General features: G+C 43.4%; 1 protein-coding gene across 6 annotated transcripts in view; it reads right to left on the minus strand.

Annotated features, from left to right (window-relative positions):
* The window catches only part of SRGAP2 (SLIT-ROBO Rho GTPase activating protein 2), a 103,202-nt gene that overhangs the window by 32,184 nt on the left and 53,709 nt on the right, over positions 1 to 17,309 (minus strand). For 5 of the 6 annotated variants that reach the window (XR_011089832.1, XM_068660130.1, XM_068660133.1 and 2 more), the window contains exons 5-10: positions 15,623 to 15,685; positions 12,086 to 12,301; positions 11,182 to 11,310; positions 6,265 to 6,489; positions 4,450 to 4,551; positions 3,362 to 3,559 (exon numbers count right to left, since the gene is read on the minus strand). Coding sequence is in view for 5 of the 6 variants with exons in the window: in XM_068660130.1 (XP_068516231.1) it covers positions 3,362 to 3,559; positions 4,450 to 4,551; positions 6,265 to 6,489; positions 11,182 to 11,310; positions 12,086 to 12,301; positions 15,623 to 15,685 (933 nt within the window). In the remaining variant the exon portion in view is untranslated. The remainder of the gene's footprint in view (positions 1 to 3,361; positions 3,560 to 4,449; positions 4,552 to 6,264; positions 6,490 to 11,181; positions 11,311 to 12,085; positions 12,302 to 15,622; positions 15,686 to 17,309) is intronic. The other variant, XM_068660131.1, reaches the window with a different exon arrangement.

Raw genomic sequence — 17,309 nt, forward strand, 5'->3', positions numbered from 1 at the left:
AAGCTTCCAGGGGCTGGTCTAGTTTCCATCATGGGCTCCCCGGCAGTCATGCGTACTGACAAGAAAGTCAAAAATGACTGAGCTGGAGCTTTAATTAACCGCTGAAGTCTGTGGTTTATGTCCCTTTGGTTGATAAAATTGGAACACAAATTTCACAAGAATTAAGTCCCTTTGGGGAGTCTCAGCACTTCCTGCTTCCTACTCTAAAACTTGAACTTTTTTTTTGTTGTTCTAGAAGAACACAGGAAGCGCGATCACTATGGAAAAAAACTATCACTTTTCAGAATTTCTCTGTGGAACCTGTTTGCCAAGCCCTCTGTGTTTTTCCTTAACCGGTTACATTTTTATGTCAATTTTGACTTAAGAAAACGTGACGAGAGTAAGCTGCAAAAAGAACCTGAGAATTTGAACCTGGGGATTTGAGGATAAATCTGACTGTGGAAGGTGCCGAGCGCCCTGTCTCAAAGCCAAGCTCCGGCGAAGAGATGGAAGCACTGGGAGGCTCTTCTCAAAATAGCTCCAGCAGATGCTTAAAGATCTGCGAAGCAACCTGATTTGGGGAAGAGCTGAGCTTCCTTTTGAAGCAGATATAAAACCTGAGACTGCCTGCTGCTGCCTGGGGGCCACGCTTTGGGGTGGAGAGGGCAGGTTTGGATTCCCTGCCCGGGCTCGGTGACCTCTGGCACGTGCGGGCTCTCCTCCGACCGCTGGGGCTCTGACGCATTTGCGGCGGTCGCATTGAGAACATCGCCTGCCGACGGAGGAGCAGCAGGGATTGGTTTTCAAGGGAAAAAGGGAGGGTTCCTTTCAATTAGGAACACATATTTCCTCTGTTCTTTATACTTCCTCATGCCTAACATTCTGTACCCTGCCAGCTAGCAGTACACTGATGAAAAAAATAAGTAATTTCAAAATAAGGCTGCAGGCTTTTTGTCAAATGAATTACGGAGATCCACTAGCATTCAGTTCATGGCTTAATAAAAAAAAAAATCAAAGCACTGAAGAACTCCTCAGGATTTCATTTCTGACTGTACTGCTGGAGTCCACGAAGTACAATCAGATAAGGCAGGAGAAGCACCCTCAAGTCACATTATTTCCACATCGTAAAGAAGAAAGAGGTGAAGATGTGCTGCTAGCTGGAGATGGTGAGCACTTTGTGCTCGCCACCTCCTCAGAAGCCTACAACTGCCGCCCCTTCCAAGCCCAAACTGCTTTCAGGATTTCTCCAACACAACCCAGTGGGCAGGTAAAAGGCACAACGAAGCCACACGCAAACTGGGCCTCATCTTCCTTGCAGGAATCGAGATGTCACGCTTTGGGGGCTATACAGAAAACCAGTTTCTGTTGCTGTCCCATGTCCCTGCCTGCCTCCAGCCCCAAAAGCTGCGCAGCTCCCTCAGCCCAGCCCAGGCACTCGGCTCAGGGCGCGGGGGAATCAGAGCCGGCGGCTGAACGTGGGAGCAGTGGCACGGGGACAGAAGCAGGGTGACATTTCTGCCAGACTGACGAGCAGGGGAATTTTGTGGAACACTTCCTCACGTCTTAAGGGGTTGGTAATGATAAATTCACATTCATTTTTAAGGCGCTTCACAGAATGAGCATTGTACCGGGTTCTCATCTTTCTAGAGAAAAAAAACAACATCTCTGCTCAAAACTAAAACCATCCCTGGCCTTGGAGGTAAGGAGAATCAAATCTTTCGTTCTCCTGTTTGCCTCCTGGGTAGGGTGGGGAGCCAGTGACAAGGGCAGTGGCCCCACAGAGCCTCGTGGCACAGCCGTGGGAGGCAGCAGGGCTGCAGCCAGGCACTGAGGATGTGCCCCTGGCTTCCAGCTCCCTGCTGCGCCCCCGCTGTGGCTACCTGCGATAGCTCAGCACGCAGTCAGGCATCCCTCCTGCTTTCCACCAGCACAGGGAGGTTCAGGCGTCTATTCTGCATACAAATCTTCCTCCAGAGCTCTGACAACAGGAGCTGTCTCAGCACAAGTGCGCACTGATGAGCCTCCAGCACGCCGCTGCTGCAGTCTGTGCTTCAATTCAGTGCCCACTGCATTCACCTCGGAGCCCTGCCCCACCAGCAGTACAGCACGGGGCACTTCCAGCTGGGGCTACATCACAGCATGGAGCCTTCTTTCAAACCAGGATTTTCCTTTCACTTTGCATTCCCCAGCAGGTCGCACAGCTCGTGCACTGTGCTTTTCTCACTGCACAAAGAAAGCCTCGCCCCTGTCGCTGCTCAGCTCTGCTGCTCTCGTTTATACTCCTCCTCCGAGCATCTTCTCGCATGCTGCAGTAACTGCTCCCTGCAGATCCACGGCCTGAAACCCATAAAAGGGGTATTTGCAAGTCTGCCCAACAGCAGAGGAGTCAGGGAACAGCTTTGCCCTGCTGATGGCTCTTCTGCACCCTGCAGCCCCGCAGCGGCTCCAGCGCCCAGCCCTCGGGGAGCAGGGCGCTAACACAAGGAGATGCCAAAGCCACGGCCAGATACAGCCCTGGGCTTGTCTCCTGCCTGAACACATAATAGCCCCTCTCTCTAGGGAGGGATCACTTAGAGTTCAATTAAAAAATCATTTTTCTAGTTTCATAACCATGGGCAGGCCGGTCAATCCCTTCTTAATTGAATTGGTTTCTCCACCTACTATTCTCAATTACCAGGTTCACCTTCTAGGGAGGCTTTTTGATTTATTTTTTTTTTAATCAAGGCCTGACATACACGAGCTGACAGGTTTAATTTGCACAGAAACTTCAGAATTGGTAGTAAGCAACACCAATTTAGAAACGGAAATGTAGAGAGCAATAACTATAGCAAAAGATGCCCAAACCAAGATAAGACGTATGATTTTCATCTTCTTTTGGAAATATTTTTGAAATGGAAGAGAATTCAACAGTTTAACATAAATCTAAGTCAGGAAAAACAAACATACAGTCTGGTATGAAATTCAATATAAAAAGCTCTTAGTGTTTTGCACAAATGCATTGGCTCAATTAAAAGCTTATTTGAACTACAGAAATTGTAAGAGGGTAATAAAGAAAGAGCTAAATATTCTTTTCGTTCATGTTATGTTTGAAATTGATATTTACAAGCTATTAAGTTTTCTCTCAGATAATTCTTTTTTAGATGGAGGAGAAATCAAATTTTACACCATTTATCCTCTCTAAGTTTGCAGCAACAGACAAATGTATCCCGATATATTTGTAAAGAATTCAAAGCACCTGTTTTGAAAACCTGATATGCTAACTCTGCTTGGCCAAAATCAATTACAGAAGCATTTTTGTAAGGTGATAGCATTATTTTGCTCTCTCTTGTGAGTATAATTTTAAAAACATTACACGTGCTCACACCACGAATTAACTCCTTACTGTAAAATAGAACTGCTCTGTCTCTTGCTGGTTGGCCCGTCTCTTGGCAATGCTTGGTTTGCTCATGAACGTTTCTGAGACTGTGGATTTAACAGATTCCATAGAGTTGCTGTACTGAAAGCAGTCTGAGACATCAAAGTCCTCTATTGTGACTATATCCTGGATTGTCTGGAGTGTAGCTTCCATGGTCTTCTTAACCTGTCCAGCAAGAGTAAGAGCGTATGAAAAAAAAAGAAGATATGTTGCTAATGGAAGACAAAAAAATAGTTAATGGTACCCCAGAGTGTTTTACTAATAAACAAATATTACTTGTTTCATGTCCTGTGGGCCATAAAAGAAGTACTAGTTCTGCTCACTAACAGAGCTCCGTTTGTATGAACAAAGGCTTGGCAGCACACTGAATGTGCCAGCAGTGTGAAAAGAGCTGGAATCCCACAGGCTGGGGTGAGAAAGAAGTAGGGAAATTTAACCTCAAAGCAAAGAGCGCTGGAGGAAAGATGTAAACATCTTACTTCTCCAATTACATCTACTGGGTATACGAGAAATGTTAGATTACAAAAAGGCTTTGTCACACTGCAATTGTTTTCTGAAGGCCAGGATCAATTTACCAGACGTTAAGAGTTTACAAATTTTGCCCAAGGATTAAAAAATCTTGAACAGAAGTGCAGATGAGGCATTTTGACATATTCATAAACAAACGCCAGTGATCTGCTCTTCTCACCCTAGATGACCAATTAAACAAAAAACATCTTACCTTTGGTTATGCAAATTCACCAACTTCACTTCAAAACATTACATTCACCTCTTTCTCGTAACTATCCAAATACAACTTTTGCAACAAAGCCAGTCCTAGCAATTTAAGGATGGGGAAAAGAGAAATGTGCACGTATTTTAGGGGCTCCTCTGTGTGCACTCAGCTTTCATCCAAAATCACAACCTAATATACTGTTGGCCTCAGCTGCCTTATTCTTGAATTTTACCACAAGCCTTCCTAAAAGAGGACCACAGCAACTACATTCTTTCTTAATTAGTCCTCACTGCCCTGTGGAAGCAGTAAAAGGCTTGTTGATTTGGGTTGATTAGCTCACCTCTTCATTTTCAATCTTTAGTGTAGATAACCTGGACTGCAGCTGCTGGCACCTCTGCACTAACTCGCTCTGCACTGGCTGTTGGGCACACAGCTGGGACTCCTGGAAAAGAAAAAAGCACCATTGTTAGGGAAAAAAAAAAAAGTAAACAAGAACAGTTTAATCACTTCATTATTATCATAAACAAACATCATCTAAAATGCCTCATTTTAAATCTTTACTAACTCTGGATTTCCATAAGTGAAAAGGAATGTATTTGACCAAATTCCAGTCCACTTCTTCACTGTCCTTAAAAGTGAATGAAGGAGAGAGAATGTGTACATCTCAAAAGATCTAGAAAAAATTAGCTTCTTTCACTGAGGCGAGGTAGTCGTATCTTCTGGAAGTCTGAGGGTGCTTTATCACAGCGACTAGGCTAAATCACACTCTAAAACCCCAAGGAGAAGCGAGTGTGCTTGTATCACATCAAGAAGAACTTGCTGCTATTAGCCAAGCATCCTGGGGCACAGCAAGCTCAGCATGTTTAGCTGAACTACCTGTACCTACAGGAACAGGTAGAACTCACTATTTAATGAATTCAGAGGAATTTAAATAGAAAAGAATGGGTTAGGTACTTGTCGAAAATGCCAGAACAGTGGGTTGCCCTGTGCTGTTAATAATTTGCTGTCCTACACAGCACGAGGTAGCTTTCCTTCCAGAATTTTTTAAAGGAAAACATTGATTTCATTGTATAAGGCTACTTTTAAAGACAGACGTTGCCGGAGTTTTATCATGCACATCCACAATCACATATTCAATCCGGTATAAGCAGAACCATTTCAACAAGTCTGCATTTATAAACATTAATTCGGCCTTGAGAAGAAACAAGTGAAATAAGATAAATGACTCAGCGAACGTGAGCAGTTAACTGAGTGACAATCTGCAGGTAGTTTTTTCTCCCTAGTATCTTACAGGATACTACCGCTGTGCAGAAAAAAACAAGAAATGTCATTTGCTGTCTGAGGGATTCACTTACGAAGGCCAGGACAAAGAGGAACCTTAAGCAGTGACTGTATTGCTTAGAACAAAAGAATGGGTAGCTGCAAGAGACAATCCTTGCAGTTTTTCTTGAATCTTTGCGAGAATAATCTAGAAAACTAACCAATTGAGCCAAATTAATACACTGTACGTGCATCCCTATTCAGATTTGTGAACTGGTTTCAACTTCTGTGATTTAAATGGTTCCCAGCCATCTAACTGCTATCTTGGTAAACCTACCACGAGAGAGATTTTCTATGTGAAAAATGAAAATCCTCTGTCTGCCTTGCCCAGCTTTACCTACACTACTTTAATGTTTTAACCCAAACTAGCTGTCTTCCTTCATCTTTGTGACAACGGTATTAGGAAAACTAAACAGCTCAATGCATTGACACAGATGAGACCATCAAAAGCTACTTTCCGAAGTGTGGAATCTTTCAGATCACACTTCACATCTCTAACTTCAGAGCCTGTCTCAGACTGCAGGAGTTAATGGTGGCTTCAACAAGAGGCTAAAACATTGTTCCCTACCTAAATTTAGTATTATGCCAAATTAAACATTTCTGTCTTCAGTAGCTTTGCTAATCAAGAAGCGAGGGTCACTTGCATTCAGACATTCATACAATGAGCCACTGCTCACTCTTCCTATCAGCTCTCTTTTCTAAGGATCCCTTCCAGCTCCCAGAAATAGAGCCCAACAGGTGGCCTTTTAGCAGGTCCATCTATCAAAGACGAAGGAAGTGCAGAGGGGAAGCTGCAAGTGTTTACAGAGCTAGAGCCAGATGACCATAAACTGACCATATCACCCATGTGCGGCTGAAACTCGAACTTCATGGGCGGACAGAAGACATTGTTGTACATCTCCATCAGGCGCTGCTTATCACTGTTGGCATCCAGGTTCTCAACAGCATTTTCGATGGCATCCAGCCCCTCGTGCTTCGACTGCTCCAGGTTTAGCTCAGCAGACAAGAATGTCCTGAGAGCTCTGTTGAGGCTAGCGTGGTACCCCAGGTCACAACACTGCTGGAAAAACACACACAATTCCATATGAATAAGCGAAGGCATTCTGAAATGAAAGATAAAATGTTTCCAGAAGGCTAGAAGTTATATAAGTGGATAACTCATGGTTGTTTTCTCTCCTAGCTACCACAGCAGTCTCCCATCTCATTGATTGCAGAGGCATCTTGATAGGGGATCCCTGAAGTCATCCCTAAGCAGAACTGAGCCTATAATCCCATGCAAATTTCTACATCATGTTACAATTTGCCTCCAAGAAGAGCACAACTTAAAAGTACTATAACAGTTTGGGGAGTTCTCATGGAGTTCTGTTTGGAAAAAGAAAAAGCACCTTAAAAGTGGGCATGTTTGATGGTATGACAGTGTATTTCTTTAAATTCAAATAATTTTTTCAGGGGCATTGATTCTCATTGAAAGCAGTCTAAAATCCTTCAATAAAATTATTCTAAGTAAAACAATGCAATATGTATTACAGGAAGAAACAAGCCACAGGATTTGGATCATCTGCAAAGATTAATCTGCATCTGAATGATTCCACTCAGTTTTCTGTAAGGATAGAGAAAACTGCTTAACTCAGTGTACTTCAGGAAGCAAGAACACGACCTGTAGAGTCCCAGACATAAAGAACAGAGCCAGCCAAAAAGCGAGCAGCGATCGGCTGGGGTGACTTCATTGCTGGGGTGAAACAGAAGAGCAAAAACTTTTCAAGCAGAAAGTGGTCACAGTCAAGAATTTCCTGGCTACTACCGACATGAGGATGATGTCACTGCAAGACAATCAGGCAGCTTCATCTCCACCGCGGCTGCACAGCCAAGTATTAATGTACCATAGGGGAGAAAGGCGCTTTTCATTAGCTGATCAGAAACAGCCTGAATTTTTCAGGCATCTAATAAAGTGAGCGAGAAAGGAGCCCACCTTCTTGGAATTACAAACAAGATTACATATGCTAGGAGAATATCCAAAAAGAAAGAAAGAGACCATCTGCTTGATTGCTATGCTGCTCTGTAAGCAAAATTCACATGAAATCTCCTCCTCACCCATCATTTGGGTCTCATCACTGTCATTGTGTGTAAACGCGGGGAAAAAAATAAAAAAGAAGAGAAAAAGGAGAAAAAGGAGGGGTGGAGGGAGAGAGAAGAGAGTGCCTGACTAGCGGACCATCCCCAGCTCTCCCCGAATTTGTCTCCAAGCACTGCTAGATGCCTGGCTCCTGTGCCAACGCGCTGTGGCAGGTGTGGAGCCTTGTAAAAAGAGCAGCGCTTGCTGGTTAGACTGGAGGCAGAGAATTAACGGACACTGCATTCAATCAGAAAGAACCAACAGCAGCCAAAAACACAAAAGCGAGTTGATTGAGAATTTGCACGTGTGGAGGCAGCCTTGGATAAACAGCCTTTCCAGGGCACTGGTTTTGGCACGCGCAGGATAACGCCACCCTCCGCAATGATCCAAAGGAAGCCAGTCCGAGTTGGGCCAACAGGCCAGCCACGGTTGGAATCAGCTCAGATTGAAGAGGAGCAGCCTCCCGTTTCTCCCTGTGAGCCAAGCTGTTGTATGCCCACACGGAGAGGCCAGCTCTCCTCCCTGCTCTCGCTCGCGTCGGGAAGGAGAGCGGCGCTGCTGCACGGGGAGCTCACTGGTGGGACTGGGAAGTCCAATGAGACTCAATATTTCATAGCCCACCTCACCGAGCAGCAGGGCTATGGTAAGATGCCAAAGTATTTTAGCTTTATTTTATCGAAGCTAGTGACAGAAAACATTTTTCAGCCCACTCCCCCGCTTTAACATTTTTAAAAGTCCAGCATACCCATTTATAAACCTATCAGTCTTGCCATCCCTTTTCTGGGTTATATAAATGTTTGATGGAATCGCTCTCCAAGGAAATCAATTTTTTATAAGAATTTAATGATAACTCATTCAAATTCACTTCCCAACATGACAGCTGATTAACCCTTTGCCAGTTAGAGGTTTTCAAACAGGCACCAGATTTACATTTGGAAAGGGAAGGATGAGGTCCTGGAGAAAACAGCAATAAAACACTCATTCCTAGAAGAGCAAAGTGAGCTCCAGGACTCATACTTACCCATGCATTTTTAAAAAAAGATCTGTCCTAGTGACCCTTCCATAACTATGAGATACTCGTTTACACAAGCTTCCCCATTACTGTAATATTGCATTAGCATCAAAGAACTGCCTCTGTCCCCAAAGTCAGGGAATTCAAAACTACTGGGCTATGTCAGCTTATTGCTCTTAACACACAATGAAGATTTAACTCACTCTTATCCTTCCACAGACACTGGAACACAATGTGCTGAACACATCTGACCAGTTTAAAGGCATTTGGCCTAACAGGATTTATAAATAACTCTGAAGATTGCTTTTATATTATATTTCCAGCTGCAATATCAGAAGATTAGATCAAGGAAAAGAATTAAGATCTGACTTAAAAATTGCATTTTTATTTAAGTCAGATGGTTCAGATAACCGTCAATGGTTATCATTGTTAATTTTCAATCCTTCAGATCAAAGGCATTAGTAAATCTATATTCACTGTGTCTTAACGAGGAGATAACTGAATTACATCTCCTGTGCTCCCAGGTAAGTTCTGTATCTTTCCATGACTTCTGTAAACAGAGCAGATAACACTTCTCTTTTAAAGATTTTGAGAATTTGCAACATTCTGATAAACTGAATGCTTCAGGAAATGCAAAGGGGGTCAGTGGACACAGACTCAGTGTCATGACGGCCACTGTGGAGGAGCAACAAGAAATCAACGTACTGCAGAGGCTCAGCTTCTGGTCCTGCACCCTGCCTACATCACCGCCCCAGACGGCCGAGAGCATTTAGTGAAGAGCACTTCACACTTCCTTCAAAGCTGGATAACCTCTATTTGTCAATGAACTACTTGAAAGATCTCAGGCCTGTATTAAAATTGTTTGGGGTTTATGGAATCTAAATGGATTTTTTGCTCTATGAGTCACAAAACTGCACTAAGAACGGTCTGTTAGCAGACAATTGAAACAAGCACATTTGCAATATTTGGGGGAGGAACTATGCATAGGATTTTCAAGAAAAACATTAAGACAAATTCCACTGATGTCAGGGAGATGAATCCCCACCTTGTATGAGTTAGTATGAAGAATATAAAGTTATCACTGGTAAAAAAAGAACAAAAGCAGAAAAAAATCCACCACAAAAAAAACAAAACAAGATGACAAAATTCAAGCTGATCCAATTGTTAACCAAGAAAGTTCTTCTGAACAGGGAACGGATATAAAGGAAACAGATCTCTTTGGTACCACCAAACATGACATTTTGAAATAACAGCATTTTTTTTAAACACAGGCAATCCCTGACCTCCAAAGGACAGGTTTTAAACAAATATCTAAATGCCTAATAAGCACCTCAGTGTACTTTGTGTGATTTTATGATCAGCTGAATAGATGTGTTATATATAATGTTAGGTAACGTAACGGCTGACTGAATAACAGTGATCCAAGTGATCCTTATTGCCTGTGACTAGACACACTTCTGGTAGCTACTTGCCCACCTACAAAGAAAGTTCCCTTCAGGCTTTACAACTGAGTGTTTTTAGCAGTGACTGCAGTGGGCTTTCCTTGGCAAACAGAATGAGATCAAGCAGCAGCCAGTGACCCAGACACAACATGTTCACTGCATTTGGTACTCCAGCTCTGCACACTGAAGTGGAATAGTGATGTATTTGTGAGGAATGCTGGGATTCCTAGCAGGCTTTCAAGAGTTTTCAAAGAGGGGAGATTCTTTTTTTTTCTTTTTTTTTTTTCCTTTGCATTTCACCAAGAGTAGAATTGAGGTCCCTGGAATACTGGGGTCTTTCATTCAGCTACAAAACAGAGTTTGTAGGCAGCTGGGGAACAAGCTCCCTCTGCCTTCTGCTCCGTCACCCTGCTTCTGCATGGAGCATTCTAAGGAAAGGGGGCTAATTTCTATAGACAGTTTATTTCTTTGTTCCTCTGCAGAGAGGGACAGGCAAACTGCAGAGGGGCTAGCAGCAGAACTTCCATCATTTTTGACACTCTTCTGACACCTTTCAGAACTGGTCTGACAAAGTGCTCTGCAGTCCCAATGACAGAAAAACGCATCATGCTACTGTAGAGCTGGTGGGCAGGGGTATCAGAGAACGGAAGGTCTGAAAAGCAGGGAGATCCATCCCTCTTGTAAACTATGCTACCAGAAACATTAACCTTGAAATGCAAGGATTTTTTTCTGAAAACCAGTTAAAATCAGCTTCAGAAAACACTTCTGTCCTTGACTTCTTTTACCAACTGGTATACTGATATTACAGTTAACATTCTCCTTTTTTAAAATGTGCCTTTGAGTTGAGGGTTTGCTTAAAATAGTAAATAGAAAATGTCAAGCAACGGCGTGATATTGAAACCGTTTCATTTTAACTAAGCAACTCTTCTTTCTACGTGTTTCAATGCCAGGTTTATTGGGCGAGCTTCTATCCGTGTAACAGACGGAGCGTGACATCTAAGAAAAGCTCACTTAGCAGATTAATGACAGATCATCATGCTGTTGTTACTCTCTAGGCTGCCATCACTCCACAGCTGTAGAGCTGTTGCCAGTTGTGCAGGTATATAAGATGTTGGAGAAGGAAAGGCAGGTGTGAGGGTTAATGGCAATGATATTCATTGCGAGCACCCGAGCAGCAGCACTTACATCAATGAGATCAGACAGGTCGTGAATGTAATACTTGAATACAGACGCATTGGTGGCTTCCAGAGCAAGCAGATACTCATTTCTTGCCTTAATAGCCTTCAGTCTATTTTCTGTGTATTTCGCTTGGCGCTAAAAGAGAAACCAAAACCAGAATATGTTTTAAAAAGAGGTGCAGCAGCAAGAACAGCATTTTTAGAAACAGCAAACAGAGTGCACTGAACGAACCTCACCCTGCTCACACAGTTCTAGGTCACTTGGACTGCAGTTTCACCAGGACTCAAACACTTAGAATTTAGATCAATTATTTTGAAGTAATTAAACATTGCTGTACAAGACAGCTTTGCATTTAAAGTCTTATCTGAAAACAGACTCTGGGGTTGGGGAAGAAGGAAGGAACAAGGTGGGTTTATCAGGTAAGGTGCCTTACAAACCTTAGGTGCCTTAGCACTGAGCTACCTACCTGACTGACCAATTGCAAGGCAACCAGTTCTGCCTATGAAGCCAGTCTGGGACTGCGTGCCTCCCTGTACCACAGGGAGGTCAGGCATTAAGCTGGAATGAAACATTAAACAAAAGACCTGGCCCAAAATTTTGTACTCTGTACAAGAAAAAAACACGTTAACCGTGACTTCCAAGAAAACAGATCTTACTTTCATACTCCACCCTTGTTTTAGTTGTTGTGACATGACTGCAAAACCTAGGACAATATAAATGGATATTCAATTATCCTTATACAAACCTGCTGCTAGCTTTTGCCTTTCCTAAACCTGAATATTTAAAACTTGCACAAAAAATGAGACTTGTGTTTGAATGTCACAAAGGATGGAATTTGTTTGTGCTGAGCTACTACAAAGGGCTCCTCCTCAAGCACTCTACACAAGCAGCAGCAGGGCTATGGCAGTACCTTCTCCTTCATTTTCTCTATTTTCTTGACAGAACTTCGTCGAACGTGTTTTTCTTCAAACTTGACGTTGGAAGTTGAGTCAGGGGAGCGTGGCGTCTGCTTGTCCTCTTGTTTCACCGACTTCCCAATCTGCTTTTCTTCCTGCTTCTCTGCCTCTTTCAGCTTGCTCTGGGCACTGATGCTGTCAGCGTTGTACATATGGTAGGTTTTCATAACCTGCAAAAGATGATACACACGAGTTGTAGAGCATCCCATTTGATTTGCTGAGGGAGAAATGAGCTTACCTAACCTGTAGAACTAATCAGGCACACAGAATTTTTTCCTTCCCATGTTAGCTGCATTGCCAAGTCTCAGGGCAGAACTGTTATAGCTGTATCTGGAAAGCTCACAAGCTGGGAAGGAAGAAAAAATCCTAAGAAATAAGTCACGTGCTACAAGAAAAGAATATTTTTTGAATTTGGCCAATAAACTCCCCCAAATTAAGTTTGTTTAACTATTCCATAATGGCTATCCATCACGTTTGTATTAAATGCAAGGTATCATACTAACTAGCTGGGCACTGTCCAAGGGTCTTTGCAAGTCAGATCTGGTCGGTGGTTGGGAGTTAGAAGCATCCAAACTGGCAAAATACTCAGGGAAATTTCACATGTCAAAAAAAGCACGACAAAAGACACGAAAGTCTCTCAACACAAATCTGAAATCAAAGTGGATTATTTCGCAGCTGCTTCTTTGTTTAGTTTTGGCATGCGCCTTCTTGTACAGTCCAATAAAGGAGTCATAAAACCCGAAAAGAGAGACTAAATTCAGCCTCCTTACTATTCAAAGAGAATTACATGCCAAGGCTCGAAAATGATAGCTTTTCATCACCAGGTACAGTTTCAGAAGGGATGCTATCAGTCTTTCCTCCAGATGAATCAGTCATTTAAACATCACAAGACTCAAGGAACTGTATGCAAATCAAGTCTGAACATAATTGCTGCCAAAGCAACTCCAGTTCAATTTGGTTAAATCAAATTTGATATGAAAAAGCACTTCTCGTTTTATCTGTTTTTGTTAGATAATTTTTTTGTGTGTCTCCTTCTGCTCAAGGAGACCCAGATCTTGTACTTCATGGACAACTTTTATTATAGCTCTTATTTAGTAAGTAAGTAGGGCTAGATAATTACTCCCTAAGAAAAAAACAAAATGCATTTGTTTGAGAGGATATTCGTGTCTAGTTTTGTGTTAAGAAAGCAGAAAAAAAAAATAGGGCATAACACATAAAGTGACATTTTTATCCACAATCGCAAAGCAATTCACATATGGACACCAAAGGAAGCATTTCTGATGTCATTTTGAAAGGGTGCCAAGAGCTGCACAGTTACGTAAAGATACCCCAAAGTTTCAGCTTCACTAAAGATCCCACTTGCAAATAATGTATTTTAGATGAAATCCCATTTATACCTCTTCCACTTTAGCTTGAACCATGCCATAATTTTACGTAAGTAGGACGCATGCTCTCTCTCCATGCAGCGATCAGGAGAGCTTCTCAGATACAAAGAGACGTTGTATTTAAACATGAAAGGGAATGTGAATGCAGCCAGTATTAAAGAGACTTCCTGAATAATTTACACACACACTTGCAGCTACTGCATATGCTTAGACTATAAAGCAGGCATTTATAATAATAGATGCAAAGTACTTTCTTTTCCTCTGTCACTGTAAGTAGAACTGGCAGAAAGCAAGAGAAGCAGGAAGAGAAATCCCAATGTTACCCATTTCATCCTGCAAACAGCGCTGCATGGGCAGCCACAACCAGCGCCTGCCCCACGCCTGGCAGTGGGGTCCCCGTTGGGGTCAAGAGCCCAGGCAAAGGCTCCCTGATTTCATGGACAGCCTGAAAAGAGAGACGATGCCAACAGAACAAGACTGGTTTGCAGATAAAAGCTGTTCCACAAGCCCCCAGTGATAGATTCCAGCAGGAATTCCTTTTAATATGATCGACAGAAGAGGCTTTTAGAAATGAAAATGAAATTTTTGGTGAAGGGACAATTTAAAATTTTACAGCAGAAGGAATGAGTAAATTTCAAGTTCCTAGCTCTGACACAAGAGAAAAGTCATATCCCATGTCCTTTCATTTATCAAAGGCTGAATCCTGGAATATTTTCCAAGGATAGAGAAATTATCGTGACTCAGTACTTGGCTCGATGCTCTCTCAGCACTGGGCATACAGAAATGATTATACTTGTCCTCTACCCAGTCACCTCAGCAACTGCAGTGCCACGTGAACCTGGCCTACCAATAAATCTCAGTTCCTGAAAGTCTGTCTGTAGAGACAGCTCCGCATTCTCCCTTAGGATCCCATCCAAACACATGACTCAGGCATTGAATCAGATCGAGCCCTCCAATACAGAATAATTGCTAGAGTAGGCAGAGCTGATGGCAGGTACCGATACATTTACAAAGCCACCTTCATACCCCGAGTAAATCGTCTGCCTTTCAGGAACCTGAGCACAATGCACTGTGCCCACACTGTTGTAAAACAACTGCAGTGACAGCACGTGGAACCACAGCTCAGCTTTAAATGCCTCCAGCTTCCACCACGCTGCTGCTCCCCAGTCCTCCTTGGCTTCCCTGCCGAGCAACACACACCCTCTTTGCCCCCAGAGGAGGGTCAGCAAGACTGAACTGGATTCACAACCTCACTTTGACTGCCCAAAGTGACTTGAGAAACATCCCTGGATCATCTTTTGAAGGAGCAAAGGAAAGACCACGCACCCTGCTGTAACGACTCAGCGTGCCATTAAGGGCGGGTAAAAGACAAAGCAATCTGAGCAACAAAACCGTGAGCAGGTTCTGCTTCTAAAACACAACTAGCCAGCTCAGTAACAGCTGCTGAAAGGAAAAACTGAACCAAATAACAGGCTCTTCCATTCATCTACGCGATAAGAAAAATCCCCAAGCAGCAAATGAACTTTTATGAACACATTCCTCTCCGTCCCAAGACAATGCCTCTTGCTTGGGGTCTCCATTGGATAGACTGAGAAGCAAAAAGCACAGATGGAAGGCTATTGCTCCAAAGGGAGCTGTTTTGCTCAAAGAGTTGAGGAACAAATAAACACAGTGGGCTCCCTGCTGCTGAAGTTGTTTGCTGTCTTTTGCATGTTCATTTCCAGAAATGGACCACACGAAACCACTACGCTTATCCAATTCAGGCATGGGGCAACCCGACCAAAGATTTGTAGTGCATCAGGAGATAATTCTATGCATCTCTTACTCTTTATAAAACCAACACTGCAGCTAGCAGCAGGTGTGTGTTAAGGTGAGATCTTTGGGAAGCGAAGCCAACACCTATAGAGCTGAAACAATATAAAGGCAGAGTGAAAAAGTGAGATTTATGGTGCTACACAGACTGGTGTACACAGGCTGCCTCAAATCGCAAAGGCTGCAGGCATTTATCAGTCTTGACGCTTAGTCTGTGCTGTAACAGCAGGCTGGGAGAAGTCAAACACTTCTTCCTTCTGTCTGAAACGATGCCAAGAAGTCAGTTTGATTTACCGTGTAGAGTTCATTCAGGACCTTCATCAAGTCTTCCTGGAGCTGCAATCCCACTTCCTTACTCTGCAACAAAAACAGAGAAATGAAAGTTAATTGGGGAAGATGGCAAAAAGGCGGAGGAAGTGAACATGCTCTGCATCCACAAATAATCTAGGCTCAATTAAACACCACTATTTATGCTAGCAAATCCACTAACTGCTCTGCCCAGAGCCACTTACGGCCAAATTGCACGAAGAATATTAATAAATTGAAATGTTGCATGTGTGCAGCCAGGAAAGCCTTCCAGTGTGGAGGCGAAGAAATTTCCAAAGAACGTGAGATTTTTGTCACCAGGACTAGAAACACCTAGATTTTCTGATCTTAGCAGGATTGAGTAATACTGAATGTAGGACAGCTTGGTATGCGCTAGAATATGAAAGGTGAAGAAATGCAGAATAAGAAAGCCATCAGGAACGAACACCCTTCACTTACCATCACAAAAGAGGCAATACTGCAATTTTGCTGGCGTAAGGAGATTCCTTGACAAAGCCAGGCTCTGCGGGCTGCGAGGACAAGCCAGCCAGCCACATCTGCAGCACTGCTGCTTTCCTTTGACCTTGCATCTGGCTCATGGCCCTGCTGCCCCTCCGCTCCTTACCCCTTGTCCCTCAACCACGCGTCCAGCACGAGCTGGCAGTGCCAACCCAGCACAGAACAAAATGGGGCTTCTCAGGCAGGGGCTGGCAAGCATCAAAATATTTAGGGATGCATCCAGGAGGGAGACCTTGTTGCAGTGTCCTCCAGCTCCCAGCCCCCAGCCTGTATCTGAGCGGTGTTAACACGTATTTAGTTGTTTTAAATGACAAGGACTGCAATACAAAACAATTTAACCCTATCAATATAAATGACTCCATCCCAGGGGACACTCGCGTTAGTGAGATGTGCAGTTAAACCTCAGGCTGTATGATTCAAACTTGTTTCCTTCACTAAAACATTAGAATTAAAACAAAAAACCGCAGAGGGACATAACTGGCTGTCAAAGCTGGCTGATGCTTGAACTAGCTTGCAACCAAGTGTCAGATTTTAAAAATATATTTATTTAAACTCCCAGCTAGGTAGTGAGCAGTCAACATCTCCGCATCGCAGCTGGACACAAGTGGATGGAGAGCTGGCGCTGGCAAACGTTGGCTTCAGCTAAACCCACAAACAAGGAACAGATAAGCTTCTGGTTTTCTAATAAACGACTGAAATGCCTGAAGAGTCACATCCCTAATTACTGGAGGATGGCACCTCCGTATGCAAAGCCCTCTTTGAAGAGGCTGCATGCAAAGAAGGGCGAAGCAGCTTCCTTGTGAGTTCAGTGGCACTATTCATCTCTTCATCACAGACAGGATTCACACTAAAACTGTTTCTATTCGCATTCTAAAGAGCTTCCATGAGAAAATCTGAGAAATGGAGGCAGATCAAAAGGCACACTGAGCAATGCCACACCTTGCAGGGCACCGAGAGGCGAGCGCCGCGCTCCAGCCCTGCTATGCAGCGCTGCCCTGCACACGCTGCTCCCCCACAGACCTCTCCAAATCCTCTTCTGTAGCAGGAGCATCAATGATCAAGAAAAATCTCTGTATTTCTAATACGATTTACACCTCTTAGCCTCCAGTTACAGAAAGAGATTAAAGCCAATGAAGCTACGGTTAGACCCAGACAG

This window comes from Anas acuta, chromosome 24 (genome assembly GCF_963932015.1).
Source record: "Anas acuta chromosome 24, bAnaAcu1.1, whole genome shotgun sequence".
Lineage (NCBI taxonomy): Eukaryota > Metazoa > Chordata > Aves > Anseriformes > Anatidae > Anas > Anas acuta.